This window comes from Ochotona curzoniae, unplaced genomic scaffold (assembly GCF_017591425.1).
Source record: "Ochotona curzoniae isolate NIBS_2020 unplaced genomic scaffold, NIBS_Ocur_1.0 scaffold_3208, whole genome shotgun sequence".
NCBI classification, from domain to species: Eukaryota; Metazoa; Chordata; class Mammalia; order Lagomorpha; family Ochotonidae; genus Ochotona; species Ochotona curzoniae.
In genome coordinates, this window is record NW_024467106.1 from 3792902 (window position 1) to 3810962 (window position 18061).

Consider the following 18061-nt stretch of genomic DNA (forward strand, 5'->3'; position numbering starts at 1 on the left):
TGGGCTGAGGATCTGGTGGACAGGGAGACAGATCTCATTACCCAAAGCAAGGAATTCTTGACCTTCTGGCTGTGTCCTGTCCTGGCCACCCAGACCTGCACCTGCCTTTGTTCTGTGTTTGTCCCCAGTCCCTGACCTGGGTGCTGCAGTACAGGAAGTTAACACTCAAAGTAACAAGCCAAGTTAGAGGCATGCAGGGTGGGAGCTGCTACACGGAGGGCCTGAAGGAGAGGGGTCCAGAACTCCAGCCGGGTCTCCCACCTGGATATAAGCATCTAACTACTTGGGCCATTCTCTGATGTTTTTCCTTGGCATGCTAACAGAGAGGTGGATTGAAAGTGGAACAGGGCTTGGTGCGGTGGCCTAGCGGCTAAAGCCCTTGCCTTGAGCGTGCTGGGATCCCATATGGGCAGTGGTTCTAATCCTGGCTGCCCCACTTCCCATCCAGCTCCCTGCTTGTGGCCTGGGAAAGCAGTCAAGGACGGCCCAAAGCTTTGGGACCCTGCACCCATGTGGGAGACCTGGAGGAAGTTCCTGGCTCCTGGCTTTGGATCAGTGCAGCACTGGCCTTTGAAGTCACTTGGGGAATGAATCATCGGACGGAAGATCTTCCTCTCTGTATGTCTGACTTTGCAATAAAAATAAAAGAAATCTTAAAAAAGAAAAAAGAAAGTGGAACAGCAGGTCCTCAAATTGGCTGTCTAACATGGCTGCCAGTGTTGTAGACAGAAGCTTAACCTTCCGTTCGCTAGCTCAGGTTAGTTTTAAATTTGCAGAGAAGTTGCAAAGATAGGAAAGCAACCTCCTCCACCTCCACTACCCGTTTTGTTAACACTGTTAACACCCATTTCACATTGCCAACACATGAAATTAATGCCGGGACTGGAGCTGTGGTGTGGCAAGTTAAGTTACTGCCTATGACCCCCAAATCCCACATGAGTGTTGGTTCAAATTCTGGCTGCTCCACTTCCAGTCCAGCTCCCTGCTACTACTCCGTCTTTCTTTGTAACTCTGACTTTCGAAAAATTGAATCTGTGTTAAAAAAAAATCACGTGTATATGTGGAAATGCCCCCTCACATACCAATTCTGGGTACACATTGCCACCCTCTCCCCGTGTGCCCCACCTCCTGAGGGTGGCAGTAACCCACAGAGGGAGCATCAAAGAGGTGAGGGGGCTTTGACATCAGCCAAGATCCCGAGTGATTCCAAGTGCATGGGGAGGGTAGGCTGGACTCAAGCCAAAGCCCAGAAGACCAGCTCTTACAGGTATCAAGAAGAGAGCACCCACAGCAGGGGTGACTCAGAGAGAGCCAGGAGGGAGGCCTCAGGGCCCTTGGCTGACCACAGGGACCCCAGTCCTGCAGGTGCGAGGGGGCCGCATGGAGCCTACAGTCACAGTGTCCGCTGGCCTGCTGAGGTCCCAAGCACACGGACCACCATGGCTACGTCCATGACAGCCCTGAGCTCCTGCTGTGTTCCTTTCTGGCTGCTCAGATGTGGCATTTGTTACACTGCTGCAGCAACCAACATTGGAGGTAGGGTGGCTGGGAGTGTACAGAGGGCTGCTGGGATGAAGGACTGCTCTGTCAGGGGCGTGTGTGGGCACCTGGGTAATCAAACTGCATTCTCAATGCATGTTGCAGCTGCTGGCACCTGAAAGAAAAATACCTCGGGGTGGGACCACAAAGGAGCCCTGCTTTTCCATCTTGGCCTCCTTCCCTCTCTCCACCTGCCCAGGCACTCTGCACCCCGAGGCCCCCTCTGCCCTGCCCTTAGCCACTCCCATACTCCTGTTATGTTCAGCGAGCAGGAAGGGCAGCTCGGCTCGTTCTAATCAGATCACGGCATGCCCTGTGTCTCTGGCCCTGCATGACCAGGGGCCTGCCCAACCTTCCCGGCTCATCTGGGGACGGTCTGTGCTGGCCACCCCAGCCTCCTCCTGTCTGTTCCTCTAACTGGTCAAGTTCGGTCCCACCCTGGGTCCTTTGCCATCCGCTCTGCCTGGAGGGCTCTCCCTGGCTGTCCGGGCGGGAGGCTTGTGGTGCTGAAGTCTCACCCATATTGCTCATGGTTATTTCCAGCTCAGAACCCAGCACTCCCTTGGTGCTTAACAATTGCACATGCTAGCTACGTGCCGGGGGCCGTAGCAAGCATAGAAAGGGTGGGAAGAAGGGTGCCGTCTCAGAGTCCCTTAGGCAGGGGTGTGAGGTTGTTGAGGTGCTCTTGGCAGGAGTTAAGCTTCCAGGAGGTCCCCAAGGCAGCTCTGCACAGCTGTGAGTAGGAGGGGAGTAGAGCTGGTGGCTGGCAGGGCTTGAGGGCTGGAACCCATTGGCCTGGCTTGGTGCCCCAGGGATCCAGCAGCCTGAGGTGACTGCCCCAGCCTTCTGGGCCCTGTGCACGCACATGGCTGGGGCTGAGAGTCCTGCAGGGGGCATCGTGGGCATGGGTCTTCCCAGGCAATTCATGAGATGGGGACTGTCGCACTCCCACTTTACAGAGGAGAAAACCCAGCACACCCCTCTCCCACCCTGTCCACACCGCACAACTATCCACACCCTATCCCTCTCCCACCCTGTCCACTCCCCCGCAACAATTCACACCTACACTCCCACCCCTCCCCCACACCGCTCTCACCCCATCCCTTCCCCACCTCCATCCCCACTACCATCCACACCCCACCCCATCCACACCCACACTCACCGACACCCACACATACCTCCACACCCACAGCCCCACTCACCCCAACACCCCTACCCACATGCACACCCACCGCCGCCCCATGGGCCTTAAGCCTCTGATTTTGTTTGGGTCCTTCAGGAAGTTCTCTCCTCCTGCTCAGTTAGTTTTTGGACACAGGCCAAGTAGCCTGTCCTCTCTTCCTCATATCCTCACTTCCTCGGTCATTCCAGCTCTTTCTTGAGGGTAAATATCTCACCATGAGGGCCGTCACTGCGTAGCAAGTGAAGCTTCCGCTTGCAATGCAGCGCATCCCGTGTGGGTGCCGGCTCCCGTCCCACTGTGGTTCACTGCGAAGAGCAGGGGGGCTGCTCAGCACCTGCTCTGTGCCTGCTGTGCACACCACCCCGTGCACACCGCCTGCTCTTCCTGCCACCCCAGGCTGGGCTGCAGGCTGAGTGAACACCCAAGACAACACAGACTAGGGCCCCTCTGTTTTTGCTCACCCTCCTTAAGCAGGGGATGCTGGCAGGGAGTGAGGGGGATTGTCTGAGGGTGGGCAGCTTGGTACCTCTGCCTCTGCTGTTGACGGGAGCTGTTGGGTGTTTTGTTTGATTGTTTAAATTACTTCTATTGGAAAAGCAGATTATGGAGAGGAGCGACAGAAAGATCTTCTGTCCACTGATTTACTCCCCAAATGGTCACCATGGTCGGAGCTGAGTGAATTTGAAGCTGGGAGCCAGAAGGCTCCTCCAGGTCTCCCACATGGGTTCAGGGTTCCAAAGTTTTGGGCAGTCCTTGACTTTTTTCCAGGCCATATGCAGAGAGCTAGATGGGAACAGAGTAGCTAGGACATAAACTGGCACCCATATGAGATGCTGGTGCTTGAAGGTGGAGGAGTAGCCAGCTGAGCCATTGCACAGGGCTGGGAATGTTCCCCTATTCCCTGGAGAAGACTGCAGATCTTCTGGAACTTGCTCAGGGACCTGGAGGAGCCCATGTGCGAAGGCTACGGGTATAACCAGGCCCCACTTGGTGGTGGTCGGGGTAGGTATCTCAGTGGAGGGGTGTCTTGTTGCCCTGGCAGGCCCACATGGGGCTGTTTCTCCCAGCACCATTGATCCAGCTAAAGCTCGAGGTACGTGATGGCCCTGGAGGTAAATCGCCCAGCTGGTAAATCGCCTGGCGGCGGTGTTTTAAAGCCAAGCCCTGTGTTTTGGCTTCTCAGGGCTGGGGAGAAGGTGCTGAAGCTTGATACGGCCCTGGGGGCTGGTGGGGGCAAAGGGCTGAAGCCCAGGGAGAGACAAATAGATCAATGGGAAGCTGTCATGACCCCATGACCTCAGAGGTGGTTGATGAGCCTGGGCTCGATCTGCCTTCCCGGGGGCACAGCTGGGAAAGGGAAGCACACAGGGTGTGCCAGAGAGGTGAGAGAGGGGGCCACCCTCCCGAGCTGCAGCTGGACGTACTGTGCACCCATGTGCTCCATCTGTGCCAGAGCAGACTCAGACCGTGGGCGAGACCAGCCTCGCTCTTGGCCCAGCTTGCAGGGGGCAGCCACTCTGGGGTGTGAAATCCAAGGACATGAGTCTTGACAGGTGTGGGTGAGGCTTCACACTTGAGGGGGCATTCAGCCGGGGCAGGGAGGGTGTGATTTGTGCAGCTGGGGAAGGGACGTTTACTCTACAGGCTTTGCATCCAAATCCTGTCTCCTCCCTTGGTTTGCAGTGTGACGTAAGCAAGCAGCTTCAGGTCAGGGTCTCTGCCTTTGGAGAGCAGCAAAGGTTTAGCAGGGTGGAGCCACCGCTGCCTTTGCGACACCACTCCCTGCCCAGTGCCCACCCGCGGCCTCAGGGCCTCTCCTGGCTGCACAGAATAAGGGCATAGGTGCTGGGCAGGGGAGGGAAGGCCACAGGCACGTTCTCTTCCACCTCTGCCCCTGCCCCAGGCAAGATCAAGGGTCAGGCCCCTCCTCCCCGCCAGCGTCCTCTTAACAGTCCCACGGCATTCTGCACGACCCACCCCTGTCGGAGCAGATGAGAGGCTGAGCGTGGACTTGGCCTCATCTTTCAAGGTCAGGTTCTCACGAACCCCAGCGCCTGTCTCTCCGGGCCTCAGTCTCCCTGTACTCACAGTGAGAGCTCAAGGCACGCTGGTGGCCTGGAAGAAGACTGGGGTTGAGATGGGCTACACTGTGCTGCCGTAGCCACCTCCACTTCGCCCTCTGTCCCGGTGTCAGGTAAACAGGCCTGGGCTCGGTTTCTTGGCACTCCTCTGCGGTTCCTTCCACATTCACTTTTCCCCTCACGTCTAAGGTCTTTACAAAAACCGATTCAGTTGCAGTGAAGTACGCATCAGGATTTATGTACTTGAAAGGCAGTGGCAGAATCAAAGGGAGAGGGGCCCAGCAGCGTGGCCTAGTGGCTAACTTGAACGCACCAGGATCCCATATGGGCGCCCGTTCTAATCCCGGCAGCTCCACTTCCCATCCAGCTCCCTGCTTGTGGCCTGGGAAAGCATCAAGGGTGGCCCAAAGCCTTGGGACCCTGCACCCGTGTGGGATACCCGGAAGAAGTTCCTGGCTCCTGGCTTCGGATTGGCATAGCATCAGCTGTTGCGCTCACTTGGAGAATGAATCATCGGACGGAAGATCTTCCTCTCTGACTCTCCTCCTCTCTGTATATCTGACTTTACAATAAATAAATAAATCTTAAAAAAAAAAAAAAGAGTCAAAAGGAGAGAGACAGACAGAAAGGCTTTCCTCTGCTGGTTCACTCCCCAAATGCAGGAAGCAGCCAGGGCTGGGCCAGGCTGAAGCCGCGAGGCTGGAGCTCCATCTGGTCTTCCAAGTGGATGGCAGGGACCCAAGCACACAGGCCCATCTTCTTTGCTAGGTGCATCAACAGGAAGCTGGATCAAAAGTGGAGCAGGCTGATCGCCACATGCAGTGCCAGTTTGCAGGGAAGCTTAACCTGCTATACCACATGCTGATCCCAACGCTTACGATCTTTAAGGGTACAGCTCAACAAGGGGAATAAACTCACTCTTCTTTTTTTAAAGATTTATTTATTTTTTATCAGAAAGAAGAAGATACCAAAGGATCTTTTGTTCACTGGTTCACTCCCCATGTGGCCGCAACAGCTGGAGATGAGCCGAAGCCAGGAGCCAAGAGCTTCTTCTGGGTCTCTCATGCAAATATAGCTCCATGCCTGACTGTTTTCCCAGGCCACAAACAGGGGCCTGACTAGGAAGTGGAGTAGCTGTGGCATGAACTACGCCCATTCAGGATTCCAGTTCTTGCAAGGCAAGGATTTAGCCACTGAGCCACCGTGCCAGGCCCATACACTCACTAAGAGAGGGCAGCAGGCAGCTGCCAACAGTGAGCAGGGGTCCTGCGGGTGGCAAGTAACAGCAGCCCCTCACAGACAGGATGCCCAGGGCCAGCTGACCCCGGGGGCCTCAGGACACAGCTGCTGGCACCGACGCAGCCAGGCCAGGAGTACACTGCCGCGGGGGCCTGGGTTCCAGTCCAGGTCTGCCTCCCAGGAGCTGAGTGGCTTTGGCTGGGTGCTCTAGCTGCTCCGGGCTTCTCCGCGGCTGTGAGGTGGGCAGCTGTGTCCCACACCAAAGACCAGCGTGGATGACAGCGGGAATCTGGAGGTGTTCTGACAATGACAACCACACTGCTGCTGTCGCTGTCCCCAAGCAGGGGCAACTCAGGCCCCATTGGGGTGGCGGTGGGGAGACCTAGGGAGACGGACCTCCTGCCTTGTCAGCCTGCACATGTGCCTTCCTCCTACTCCTCTTCCTCTGCCGTCTGTACCGATGGCTTGGGGCACACGCCCTTCTTGAAGCTGCATCTTGCCGGGCAAGGTGCCCCCACCCATCCCATGCTTCCCAGGACCAGAGAAAGGGATCAGGGTGGGGAGTGGGCCCAGGCAATGGGGTTGTGGCAATCTGACCTCACCTGCCCCCTTCCCCCATGAAGGAGGGGCTCAGCTTTGCCTGGAGCCTCCTCCAGGGCCCCCCTCTTCCCCCGAATCCTGGCCTCTCTGTCTGCAGCGGCCTGGGAGAACCAGGGCAGTGGCTGCCGTCTGGCCCCTGGGCCAGCCAGGGCCACTCACTTCCCAGCGCTGTGGCCCGGGCCACAGATAAAGCGCCCTTTCAGATCTCCAGGCAGGCAGTGGCAGGGGGCCCGGGGAGGGGCTCTGGGGTCCTCCAAGCCACCAGACAAAGCCTCCTTGTTGGGAGGGTTCAGGGGGATGGAACCTTCTTCCCTGAGGGGCAGGGGGTGAGCTGCTCGCAGGGGCAGCCGTGAGTCTTGCTGAGCCCCAGGCCCAGGAGGGCAGAAGAGGTGCACCAGGGTGGGGTGGGCTAGGATGCAGGGCTCCTGGGTTCTGGCTGTGCCTGACCCGGCTTCTCGGGCCACACAAGGACCCTTCAGCCGCCTGGTGGAGTGCTTTTCCCTGTTCTCTTCTTTGGGGTAACCCCCCTTGTTGCCCTGCCAGGTCCCCCTCCACCCTTCCCCCTGAGCTACCCCCCGTGACACGCAGGGAGCTGTTTGGCTTCTTATGCCTCTCAGCTAGTATAGGCAAATGAATGAACAGGCCCTCCCAGTTGTCGAGGGTGAGGAGCCCCTCCTGAGCCTACACACAGCCAGATTCTCCATCCTGAGCTTCTCTCTAATCCATCACTCACAGCCATCAAGGGTTGCCGCGGCCCCCTAAATCCTGCATTAGCCTCATCACACATACCCCCACTCTACCTGGGGCTGTGCTGCAGTGCCGAGGCCAGGGCGTCTGAGGAAGGGTAGGAGGGGCGGTGGAAAACGGGAGTGGAGCAGAATCCGAAGCAGGTGCCATGGGTGGGAGATCAGCGGCCGCAGCAAGGATGAACAGCTGTGTTCGGTCCACAGGATGGAGTCCCCAGAAGCCTCTGGCTCCACAGCTACGTCAATGCCCCCCAAACCCAGTGGGCGCTGGGTCCCGGTAAGCCTGGGACTGAGGGAGGAGGTGTCGATGTCATGGGGAATCAGTTGGTGGCAGGGAGAGGAGTGGGGGCAATCTGTCAGAACAGGACACAAGCTCCCATCTTACCAGGTGCCCGCCTGTTCCAAGCTCCTTCTGCGTGTTCATGATTCTTCACAGGAGCAGGCTAAGATGGGCATCGTGTCTGGGTCCATTTCATAGAGGAGAAGACTGAGACAGTCAGAGGAAGAGGTTTCCACCAGCAGCTTGGAATGTCGTCCCAGGAGGAACAGTGGGTTCATAGGTGGAGACCGAGTCCTGCCCAGATATGGCGATGTGGGCTCAGTGCTTGTGACTGTTGTGGGGCCCAGGACTGTAAACCGCAGTCTCACTTCAGCAGGAGGCCAGGGGAAGCAGGTGCAGCTCTGGGCCCTGACTCAGGGTTCCCCCTACCCCAACCTGCAGTGCAGACACTGCCAGGCTGTCTCTTGGGTCACAAAGGTGCCAGCACTGTGGCACAGCAGGTTAACTGCCATTCGAGGCACCTGCATCCTAGATTGGAGCCCCAGTTCTGGTCCCAGCTGCTCTGTTCCCTGCTACTGCTCTTGAGAAAGCAGCAGAGGATGGTCCCAGGGCTTGAGCCCTTGCACTCATGGGGGACACCTGGAGGGAGTCCCAGGCTCCTGGTTTCAGCCTGGTCCTCCCCCATCTGTTCTGGCCATTTTGGGAGTGACCTAGCAGAAGGGAAATCTCTCTTTGCCTTCCAAATAAACGTCTTTTTTTTAAAAAAAAACATACTTATTTATTTTTTTTTTTTATTGGAAAGCCAGAGTTACAGAGAGAGAAGGAGGGATGGAAAGAGTTCATCCAACCCCTGGCTTGTTCCTCAAGAACTGGAGCTGGGCTGATCTGAAACCAGGAGCCAGGAGCTTCTTTTGGGTCTCCTATGTGGGTGCAGAGGTCCAGGGCTTTGGGCCACCTTCTGCTGCTTTCCCACACACATCTGTAGGGAGTTAGATTGGATGTGGAGCAGCTGGGACTTGAATTGGTTGCTCACATGGGGTGCCAGAGCCCCAGATGGAAGCTTAGCATACTATGCCATCACAATGCTCACCCCTTTTTTGTTTTTGAGGTTTATTTATTTTTGATGGGAAGGCAGAGTAAGAGAGAGAGAGATGGAGAGAGAGAGCTTTAACAAATATTTTAAAGAACTATCCCAGGAGGATTCAGCTGTGAGGCCGGTTATGCTGGTTAGAATTGGGACTATTCTGACTAGTGGGCCAGAAGTAGGTCTGGGGTCCCTGACCTGTGCCCCATCCCGTCCTCCAGGCTCTCACCAGCACAGACCCCTGGAGCCTCATGGAGGAGCACAACGGAGGAACTTTTGAAATGTTACCAGCTGGACAGAGAACCTTTGAAAAGCAAAAGAACCTGTCTGCTTTAGAGGTCCCGGAATCCGAGTGCCTCTTGAGGCTCAGCCTCAGGCTGTACAGCCAGGCTGTGGCACGGTTGGTTCGAGCTGCTCCAGGTGAGCTGGGTGGAGTGTGGTGACCAGGGGATCGGCACTGGCCGTGGGAGGACCCCAGTGAGGAGCAGCAGGTGCAGCTCAAAAGTAAAGGGCTTTGTGCTCTAAGGCAGGTGGGCCCTGGCGCAGCGTGCCCAGGGGGCCTGGCACCCAGCTGGGCAGGAACCCAAAGACAGGGCAGGGGTCCACCTCTCCAAAGGAGGGGTTTGCTTTCCAGCTCTCCACCCCACTGCATGACGCCTTGTTTTCCTGCTCTGGGATCTGACAGTTGATGAGTGGCAGGAAGCTGGCTGAGACTTAAGAGAGTGGTAGGGACTGTGGCCAATGCTGACATCATTGGAATTTTAGCTGTTTCAGGAAGCCCTGAGCCAGCCTCTTGGAAAGCCTGGCATATCTGTGGGCATGATTTGCAGGCAGCGTTGGGTGTAGGACTGGCTGGGGAGACTGAAGTCTTGTGTGGCTGAAGGTGCACCCTCAGTCTCCTCCACGGGCACTTGGAGGGGACTGGTTGGCTTCTTGGGCTCCATGCTGGGAAGATAAGGACAGACCCCAGCTGAGGCCGCTGTGGCTTTAAAAGTGCCTGGAACTCCCCCATGCAGACAGCGGCAGCAGCTCTGAGCTGCTGAGCTGAGCTTGCTGGCGCACAGGCCACCTGCGGAGTGGTGCACAGCTGGGAAGATTAGGCTCTTCCACTAGACAACACCCATTACCCAGCCCCGAAGGCCATCACTTCCGCTAGGAGAGCTACAGATGAGATATCGATTGCACGGACCCCAGCCAAGCCCTTTCCCCAGCCTGAGAGGCGTGCAGATCAGCCGCGCACCGCCAGGCAGCTCCCGGCACCTGGCTTGGGGGCACCTCCTGCCCACGGCTCCCCCACAGCTTCAGGCTTCCCTTGAGGTCCTAGCAGGTGGGCTGGCCCTCCCGCTGGCCTCCCAGGCTCAAGCCTAGCCCCAGTCTTGGCTCGAAGCCTGAATGCCACTCAGTCTTTGTTTCTAAGGAAAGAAGTGCAGGGACGGACATTTCAAGGCTGGTGGCCCCAAAGGTGTGAGAAGCAAGAACGGGGAGCTGTGGTCAGGGTGCTGAGCAGGTGGACTGGTGTCAGCCTGGGACGTCCAGTGCTAGGAGGAGACGGGATCTCAAATGTCACCTCTGTCCTTTTCATTTTTAAAGATTTATTGACTTATCCAAAAGGCAGAGTGTCAGAGAGGGACAGCCGAACCTTCTAGCGCCAGAATGCCAACCCCAAACACCACGTGCTGCCAGCAGGTGCAGGAGCATCCACAGGAGGTCCTTGGCCACCTCCATCATCCTACCAGTTCACGTGGCTTGTGTCTTACCAACAACACTTTTATATTCTTGCTGTTTTGTTTGAATTGGCTCAGGGGCTCGTGTCCATCTCCCTCCATCCACAACTCCCCATCCACTCTGCCTGTTTGTCACTGGCTTCTTGGCTCTGGGTTTTCCTGTTTGTCTCCTTTTTTTTTTTTATGTTAACTTCTTTTTTTTTTTTATTGTTGCTTACATTGTATTATGTAGTACAGTTTTATAGGCGCTGGGGATTCCCCCCACCCCTCCCATACCCTTCCCCCCATGGTGGATTCCTCCACCTTGTTGCATAACCATAGTTCAAGTTCAGTTGAGATTCATTGCTTGCAAACACATGCCTAGCATAAAGTTCAGCGTCTTATTGTCCAGATAAGTTCAGTGGCCTCTTGGAGAGACCTTCTATGGTCTGAAGATAGGTCTAACAGAGTAAAGATCCAGTCAGTTAAAAGCCCCAACAAGGCCTCAGTATCAATATACAACATTATGGAATTAATTGACATAGTATTGGGTAAACAATATGTTAAAAATAATGCAAGTTCCATTCTTCGAAACATCTGGGTTGAGACAGTATCAATGACACGTTCAAAAAATAACAAACAACCATACAAAAATTACAGGTTAAATCAAGGCAAACATGTGGTATCTAATCTTTTGGGATTCGCTCATTTCCCTTAGCATTATAGTTTCCAGTTGTGCCCATTTAGCCACAAAGAACTGCATTTTGTTTTTTTTAATAGCTGAGTAGTATTCCATGGAGTAGATGAACCAAAGCTTTCTTATCCAATCTTCTGCTGATGGGCATTTTGGTTGCTTCCATGTTTTTGCAATTACTGATTGTGCTGCAATGAACATAGGGATGCATGTTGGTTTGTCGTAAAACAGGTGTTTTGGATATATTCCTAGGAATGCTATTGCTGGATCATATGGTATGCAGATTTTGAGTTGTTTGAGTGTTCTCCTGTTTGTCTCCTTGGGGTGGGAGCAGTTTGGGCTTGTGCCCATGGGTAGGACAAACACAGATAAGTGAGCACTCACTATCTTCTTGACTCTTGCTGTGTATTACCTCCACCTGTCCCATCTCAACCCTGGGTGGGAAAGGTGGCTTGATTTCTAGACAGGCAATAGCCAAGCCCAGGCTCTCGCCCAGGCCCATGGCCATCTCCATCATCGCAGTCCTGCCAGCCCCACCAGCCCCACCTGGTTCCTGGGGATCCTGTGGGCTCAGTGGGAGGGGTGGGGGATGTGCTTACATGTGGCATCAGCGTTCCAGTGCTTTGTGCTCGGAGCGCATCCTGGAGGTCTGATTGCAGGAGGTAGCCCTTGAGAGGTGGCGCTGGAGGAGCGCGTGTGAGGGGTGTTGGTGCAGCAGAGTGGCAGGAGTTGGGATCTGGCAGAAGGCCTTGCTCCCAGACTCTTCACTTCTGGTTTCGCCTTCCAACTGTGACTCATTCTCACGTGGTCCCTGCCATATGATGTCACCCACCATGCTGTGCTGCCGCCAGGGGCTCTGGGCTGGCAGGGACACCCTCCAGCCACATGTGTCTGTCCTTCCTTCATCACCCAGCCTTGGGTGAGACAAAACAGGCGACGGTCAAGGGGCCAGTCTGGCACATGCCCTGTCCGCCTTCCTGGCAGGGTGAAGGGCGCCTCTGCCCTGATACCTTCCTGCCCACACCTCAGCCCTCTGGGAGTCAGGCCCCATTCCTTCTTTCCCTATTGCTAGGGGGTTGTCTGCTTTCATCTCCTCCCCCTTGTGCCCCTGGCTCCCTCCAATTCCTGGCAGCTCAGAACTGTACTTGATTGCACCTGCCAGTGGGTAGAAGGTAGACCCATCCACCGCCTGATCCCGCAACACCAAGGTGCTAACGACTGCGCGTGTTGTCTCATTTCACAGAAATAAAATTCCTCCCAGTGGCAAGGATTGGCCCCACAATTAGTCAGCAGCTGTTAAACACTGGGATCCAGGCTTACACCAAAGGTAAGCGTCCTGATAAACAAGTCTCCCTGTGTGTGGCTGGGGGCGGGGTGCTGGCCGCTGTGGCAGCCTGGTGGGGCTTGGCACTGAAGGAGCAGCTTCCAGAGCCTGACGGAGTGTACTGGGGTGCTCGCCTCAACTCCCATGAGGGCAGCAGAAGATCGGCCTAAGCGCTAGGGACACTGTCCTCCACGTGAGAGACCTGGGTGAAATCCCAGGGTCCTGGCTGCAGCCTGACCTGAGCCCCAGCTGTTGTGAGCATCTTGGGAGTGAACCAGCCGAGATCGACATCTGGCTCTCTCTCTGCCTCTTAAATACATACATATTACATACATCCTTTTTTTTTTAAGTGTTCTATACCTGTTGGTGCTGAAGCCAGGAGTGAGTTAAAAATGATTGATACTGTTAGGTTAAACACAAAAGTGAAGCATCTGTTCATGACACAAGCCATCCCATCTCGTGCACGGACACATGTGTACCAGTGAAAGCGCTAAGTGGCACGACCTGGATCCTGGGACTCACCAACACATTCAGCTTGAGGAGTTGGGATCTGAAGTGAATTCTGGGGCTAATAATTTCCCAAAGTTCCTCTGCTATTTTTTCTTAACAGATTTACTTATTAGAGAGAGCTATAGAGAGAGGGAGACAGAAAGCATAAGAGAAATAGGATCTTTGATTTGCTGATTCATTCCCCCAAGTGTCTGCAGTGTTCAGGACTGCGCCAGGCTACAGCCAGGAACCTGGCATTCCACCCAGGTCTCCCAGTGGGAGTGCCATCCTCTGCTGCCCTCCCAGCAGGGAGCTGGGTGAGAAGTGGAGCAGAGGGGCCTGGGATCCCTGGCCTGGCCCTCTGGTGGCTGCTGGAAAGAGAAGCAATGGGGACTCTCCGTGAGTTGTCCGAGTTTTTGATCCAGGCTAGAGACCTTATCCACCACAACTGTCGTTAAGAAAAATGCCTGACAGATCATGCCTGAGAAACGCAGGGAGATTTATTCTAGAATAAAAACTAAGAGCTGAAAAACTGACCTTGTCAAGTCCAAATGAGAACTCGATCAGTGGATGCCACTGCAACACCCAGAACCTGTGGGCGGCAGTCCTAGTCCCGGCTTCTCCGCTTCCCATCCAGCTTCCTGCTAACGCGCCTGGGAAAGCAACGGGTGCTGGCCCGAGTGCCTGGAACCTGCACCAGTGGAGACCTGGAAGAAGCTCCTGGCTCCGGATCAGCTCAGCTCTCATCGCTGTGGCCATCTGGGGTGTGAAACAGCAGAGGGAATCTCTCTCTCTGACTTTCAAGTAACAAAAATAAATAAAGTGATCAGAATTAAGAAATTTCACAAAGGATACAGAACTATATTTTGAAACTAGAAAATAGTTTTAAACTTTATTTATCTGAAAAGCAGAATGAGAGGGGTCAGGGAGAGACCTTCTATTTGCTGGTTCACTCCCCAGATGGCCAAGTGGCTAGGGCTGGACCAAGCTAAAGCCAGGAACCAGGTGCTCCAGTCAGGTCTCCCACAAGGGTTCAGGGGTCCAGGCACTTGAGCCATTACTTATTGCTTCCCAGGTACATTAACAGGGAGCTGAATCACACACACAGTGGAGCTGGGACTCGAACCGGCACTTAGATAGGGATGTGAGTGTCCCAAGCCGTAGCTTAACCCACTGTGCCACCATGCCCTTCCCAGGTTGAAGGCCTGATACAAGATGGCAGGTCTTTGTAAATTGGTCTGGTGCTTTTGTGCAGGCCCAGTGACAGAGAAGCCCCAGCCGGCTTTTAGAAGTGTGTGTGTGAAGGCTCAGCTCCTGAAGAGCTGACACAATCCTGGGAACGGGAGTGAGGCGAGGGTGGCTGCTATGCCTGGGCTGACTGAAGACCACAAAGCTGCAGCAGCTGCCCCGGGGCCATCCCAGCGCTGAACCAGAGCAGAGTACAGGGCTACAGCCCTTCTCACAGGAACAGCTGGTTTGTGATGAAAATGCTAAGATAATTCAACAAGGAGAAAGGTTCCTGGAATAGCTAAATCTCAGGCTCCAAGAATGAACTGTGGGGCCAGTGCACTGGCTCAACTGGCTAATCCTCCACCTCCAAGGGCTGGGATCCCATGTGTGTGCCAGATTGTGTCCCGGCTGCTCCACTTCCTATCCAGCTCCCTGCTTGTCTGAGAAAGTAGTGGAAGATGACCCAAAGCCTTGGGACCCTGCACCTGCATGGGAGACCTGGAAGAAGCTCCTGGCTCCTCTGGCTGTTGTGGCCATTCGGGCAGTGAACCAGTAGATGGAAGATCTTTCTCTCTGCATCTCTCCCTGTAAATCTACCTTTCAAATAATAATTTTAAAAGAAGCATTTATGACATGATGTTACAGATTTAAAAGCAGGTACAAACTCTTTAAAGTATAACTGCAAAGTATAGGTCTAGAGTTACATAGCACAAAATACGGAGTGCACTTTAACTCAACAACTCTGAAAACATCCCAAGTGTGTGAGTGGGCAGAAATCAGCCAAATGTAGGCTGTGCTGCCGACAGGGTGCTGAGCTGACAACTCTGAAAGTAAAACCTGTCGTTGCATGGTGGTTAAAGACACACGCATACACATGATGTCCGGGGGATCGGTCACGCCGCAGTTGGCTTTCGGCTCTTGGCCTGTCACCAACAGGGTTTGGGGTTACGCTGGTAACTACTCAGAGAAAGGTCTGTGGGGTGCACTGCTCCAAGTCTGCCACCCCGACTCTCTCTGCTTTCCTGGGACACGTCCCAGAGACACCACAGGGGACAAAATCCTAGGTTGCTGGGCCAGGACCCCAGGGGCACTTCTAGATTCCCAGGTTGGGCTGGAGAGAGAGGTCAAAGCCACGCCTCGCTGGCTGAGAGGGCGTTTAGCACCCCTGAAATCGGAAAACTCAAGTATGAGGCTAGGGAAAGTACGATTCACTCACAAACCTGCACGAAGCACACACATCGAAACACACAGCCAGGTATGCACAAGATGAACACACAGAATATACACAGAGCACACACGCCATTCACACACAGTCTACATACAAATGTGCACACACACACAGTCTTGCACACGCCGTGGGGGAGATAAAGGACCGCAGAGCACCGCGTGGCCTCCTTAGAGTCGTTTTATTGCTCCCCAGCTTGGCACCCCCAACCCCAATGACGACTACTTTGGCAGGCTACAGGGGACCGAGGAGACAAAGCGAGAGTGCGGCAGCCCCACTACACTGCCGCCGCCGGGAGGGAACTCGCAATCAGACAGCGCGGAGCGAGCCGGCCCTGGCTGCGCATTGTCAGCCGCTCTATTTGGCGGTGACCTTGCTCTGAAGGCGATGATACTCCTTCAGTCTGTGAACCAGATCCAAAACAAAGAAAAATGTAAATGAACAATAACAACATGCACTCGGTTCAATTAACGCCGGCGGACGCGCTGGCCGGGCAGCTGCCTGCGCGGTCCTCAGCGCCACTGTCTTCTTTTTCTCTCTCCGGGCCCCCACCGCCCCTCCCGCCCTCCAATCAGGATAATGCAATTAATTTGTCTTCAGGAGAGTAAGGGGACATTGTTTGCCATCGTGGAAGACAAAACATTTAAACCGGCAATGGGAGTGCTGAAGAGCCCATTACGTTGTGTCCTGGGCCATTTAAAAGGGTGGGGGTGTGCACAGGAGGCAGGGAAGGGGGGTGGTGGCCCAGGCGGTGGGGCTTGGGTCCGAGGTGGCTCCGTACAGAGGGCAAGGGGACAGGCTAACTCCTTCCTGCATAGCCCAGAGCCCCAAGAGAAGGGGGTGGGGGTGGAGTTGCCAGGCCTGCAAGTGGAGGACCCCTGCCTCAGCAGCACCACTGCCAAGCTGTGTGACCTTGGGCACGTCACTTAACTACTCTGGGTTTGGTTCCTGGAGTAGGCGGTGGGGTGCTGGTCATTAATGACGTCATTTGCCCGAGGGCTGGGAACTGCCTAAAGGTTCTGCTGGCACCTGTGAGCAAGTGGACCCGCACCTGCTTAGGAAGGGTATGAGGCTGTCCTGCAGCACCAGGACACAAGTCTGGGACCGAGAGGACAGAGCTGGGCTACCTGCTGCTCGGCTCTGCTGACCTGAGGGCTCCCTTCTGCCTCCAGCCTGCTTCCTTGCACACCTGCCCGGGGTGCTGGGCATGGGGGTGAGCATCAGAGGCAGAGAAGCACGGAGGATGTGGTGGGCAGGTGGACAGGCAAACCTGGCTCAGCTAGGACAGGGCAGGGCAGTGACCAGAGCCCACGCTGCACCCACCCAGGGTTTCTCACCTGAGCGAGTTGATATTGATGAAGCCCGTGGCATCAATGGGCTCGTAGTCGCCCTGCACGTTCATGCTGCCAGAAGGGAAGGATACACTGAGCTCACTGGGTGCGGGAAGTGGCCCTGGTGCTGCACGCAGCCCATCGACCCCACCCAGCGTGACAGATTGGGCCTCCCGCTTCTGTCCAGCTTGGGAGGGGTGAGTGTGGACATGTCCAGGGATGTTCAGCTGCCCCCCACCCCCGGGTATGTGGCTCTGAAGTTACTTCCTGGACCCTGTGTTCCACTGCTAGCATCACCCATTCATCACTTTCTCAGGTGTTTACTACCTGCTGCTGGGGACCTGGCAGGTGCAGGGAGACGCAGGGACAAGGCAGAAGCAATCAACGGCCCATTGCCTCTGCTGCTGCTGAAGGGGACCAGCACTCAGGGTCCAGGTCACAGGCGCCCTGGGGGCCTCATCAAGTCCCCCACTCTGAATCAGCCCCTTGTCTTCATGCCCAGCCTGGGGACAAAGCAGTCTCCAGGTTCTGGATGACAAGGGGGCGATCTGTCCCCTCGGGAGCCCTCCCTAGAGGGGCAGGATGGGGTACTGCTTCTGCTTCCCACGGCCTCGGCCTGTGGACTCTGTGCATCTCCCCAGCCCGGCCCCCACCCCAGTCACCCCTGTTGCTCCCCAGCCTCCCTGCCTTGCCCAGGCACCGAGGCCACAGGAGGCTGGGGAGGGTGGGGTCTCTTGCAGGTGGAGCAGCTGCTTAGGAAGAGCCAGGCCATAAGCCAGACCCTCTGCTGTTCTCAGGCCCCTGTACCAGACCTTGTGGCGATGGGCTGGTGGGGTGGGGACCCCCAGTAGGCTTCGAAACCCCCATCTGAGCTTCCTCTGCAAGAGTGCTGTCCCAGCCTGGCCAGTGTGGCACCTTCCTCCTTACCCTGCGTGACCCTCGGCCCCCGCTTGTCTTGGTGGGAACCTACACTCCAAAGCCCTCCGCCCACCATGGCCCCGGCTCAGGCCGAAACCCCGAGCCAGGAGGGCCCCAAGGCCGGTGAGCTCCAAGGGGGCTTTCTGAGGAAGCGGAAAGGGGTCTCTTTAAAAGTGCAGTTTGGGGTGGCATGGGGGGGAAGGTGGAAAAAGAGCTCACAATGATTTTTTTTTTTTACCTCCCCTGACGGTCTCCAGCGAACCTCTGTGCTTTTATTTTTGCTCATTCGAGTGGCTCTGACCTGCCCTATAATTACGTTACTTTCTACCTACTGTGCCGCGGCATTTCCAGTCCTGCCACCTCTCGCGGCTTCCTCGCTGGGCCCTGTGACGCTG

At 55.6% G+C, this 18061-nt stretch overlaps 1 protein-coding gene across 1 annotated transcript in view; it reads right to left on the bottom strand.

Annotated features, from left to right (window-relative positions):
• Nucleotides 1-15582: 15582 nt before the first annotated feature.
• The window catches only part of ASS1 (argininosuccinate synthase 1), a 31635-nt gene continuing 29156 nt past the window's right edge, over nt 15583-18061 (bottom strand). The window contains exons 14-15 of the mRNA XM_041004645.1: nt 16755-16820; nt 15583-15820 (exon numbers count right to left, since the gene is read on the bottom strand). Coding sequence (XP_040860579.1) covers nt 15775-15820; nt 16755-16820 — 112 coding nt within the window. The 3' untranslated portion in view covers nt 15583-15774. The remainder of the gene's footprint in view (nt 15821-16754; nt 16821-18061) is intronic.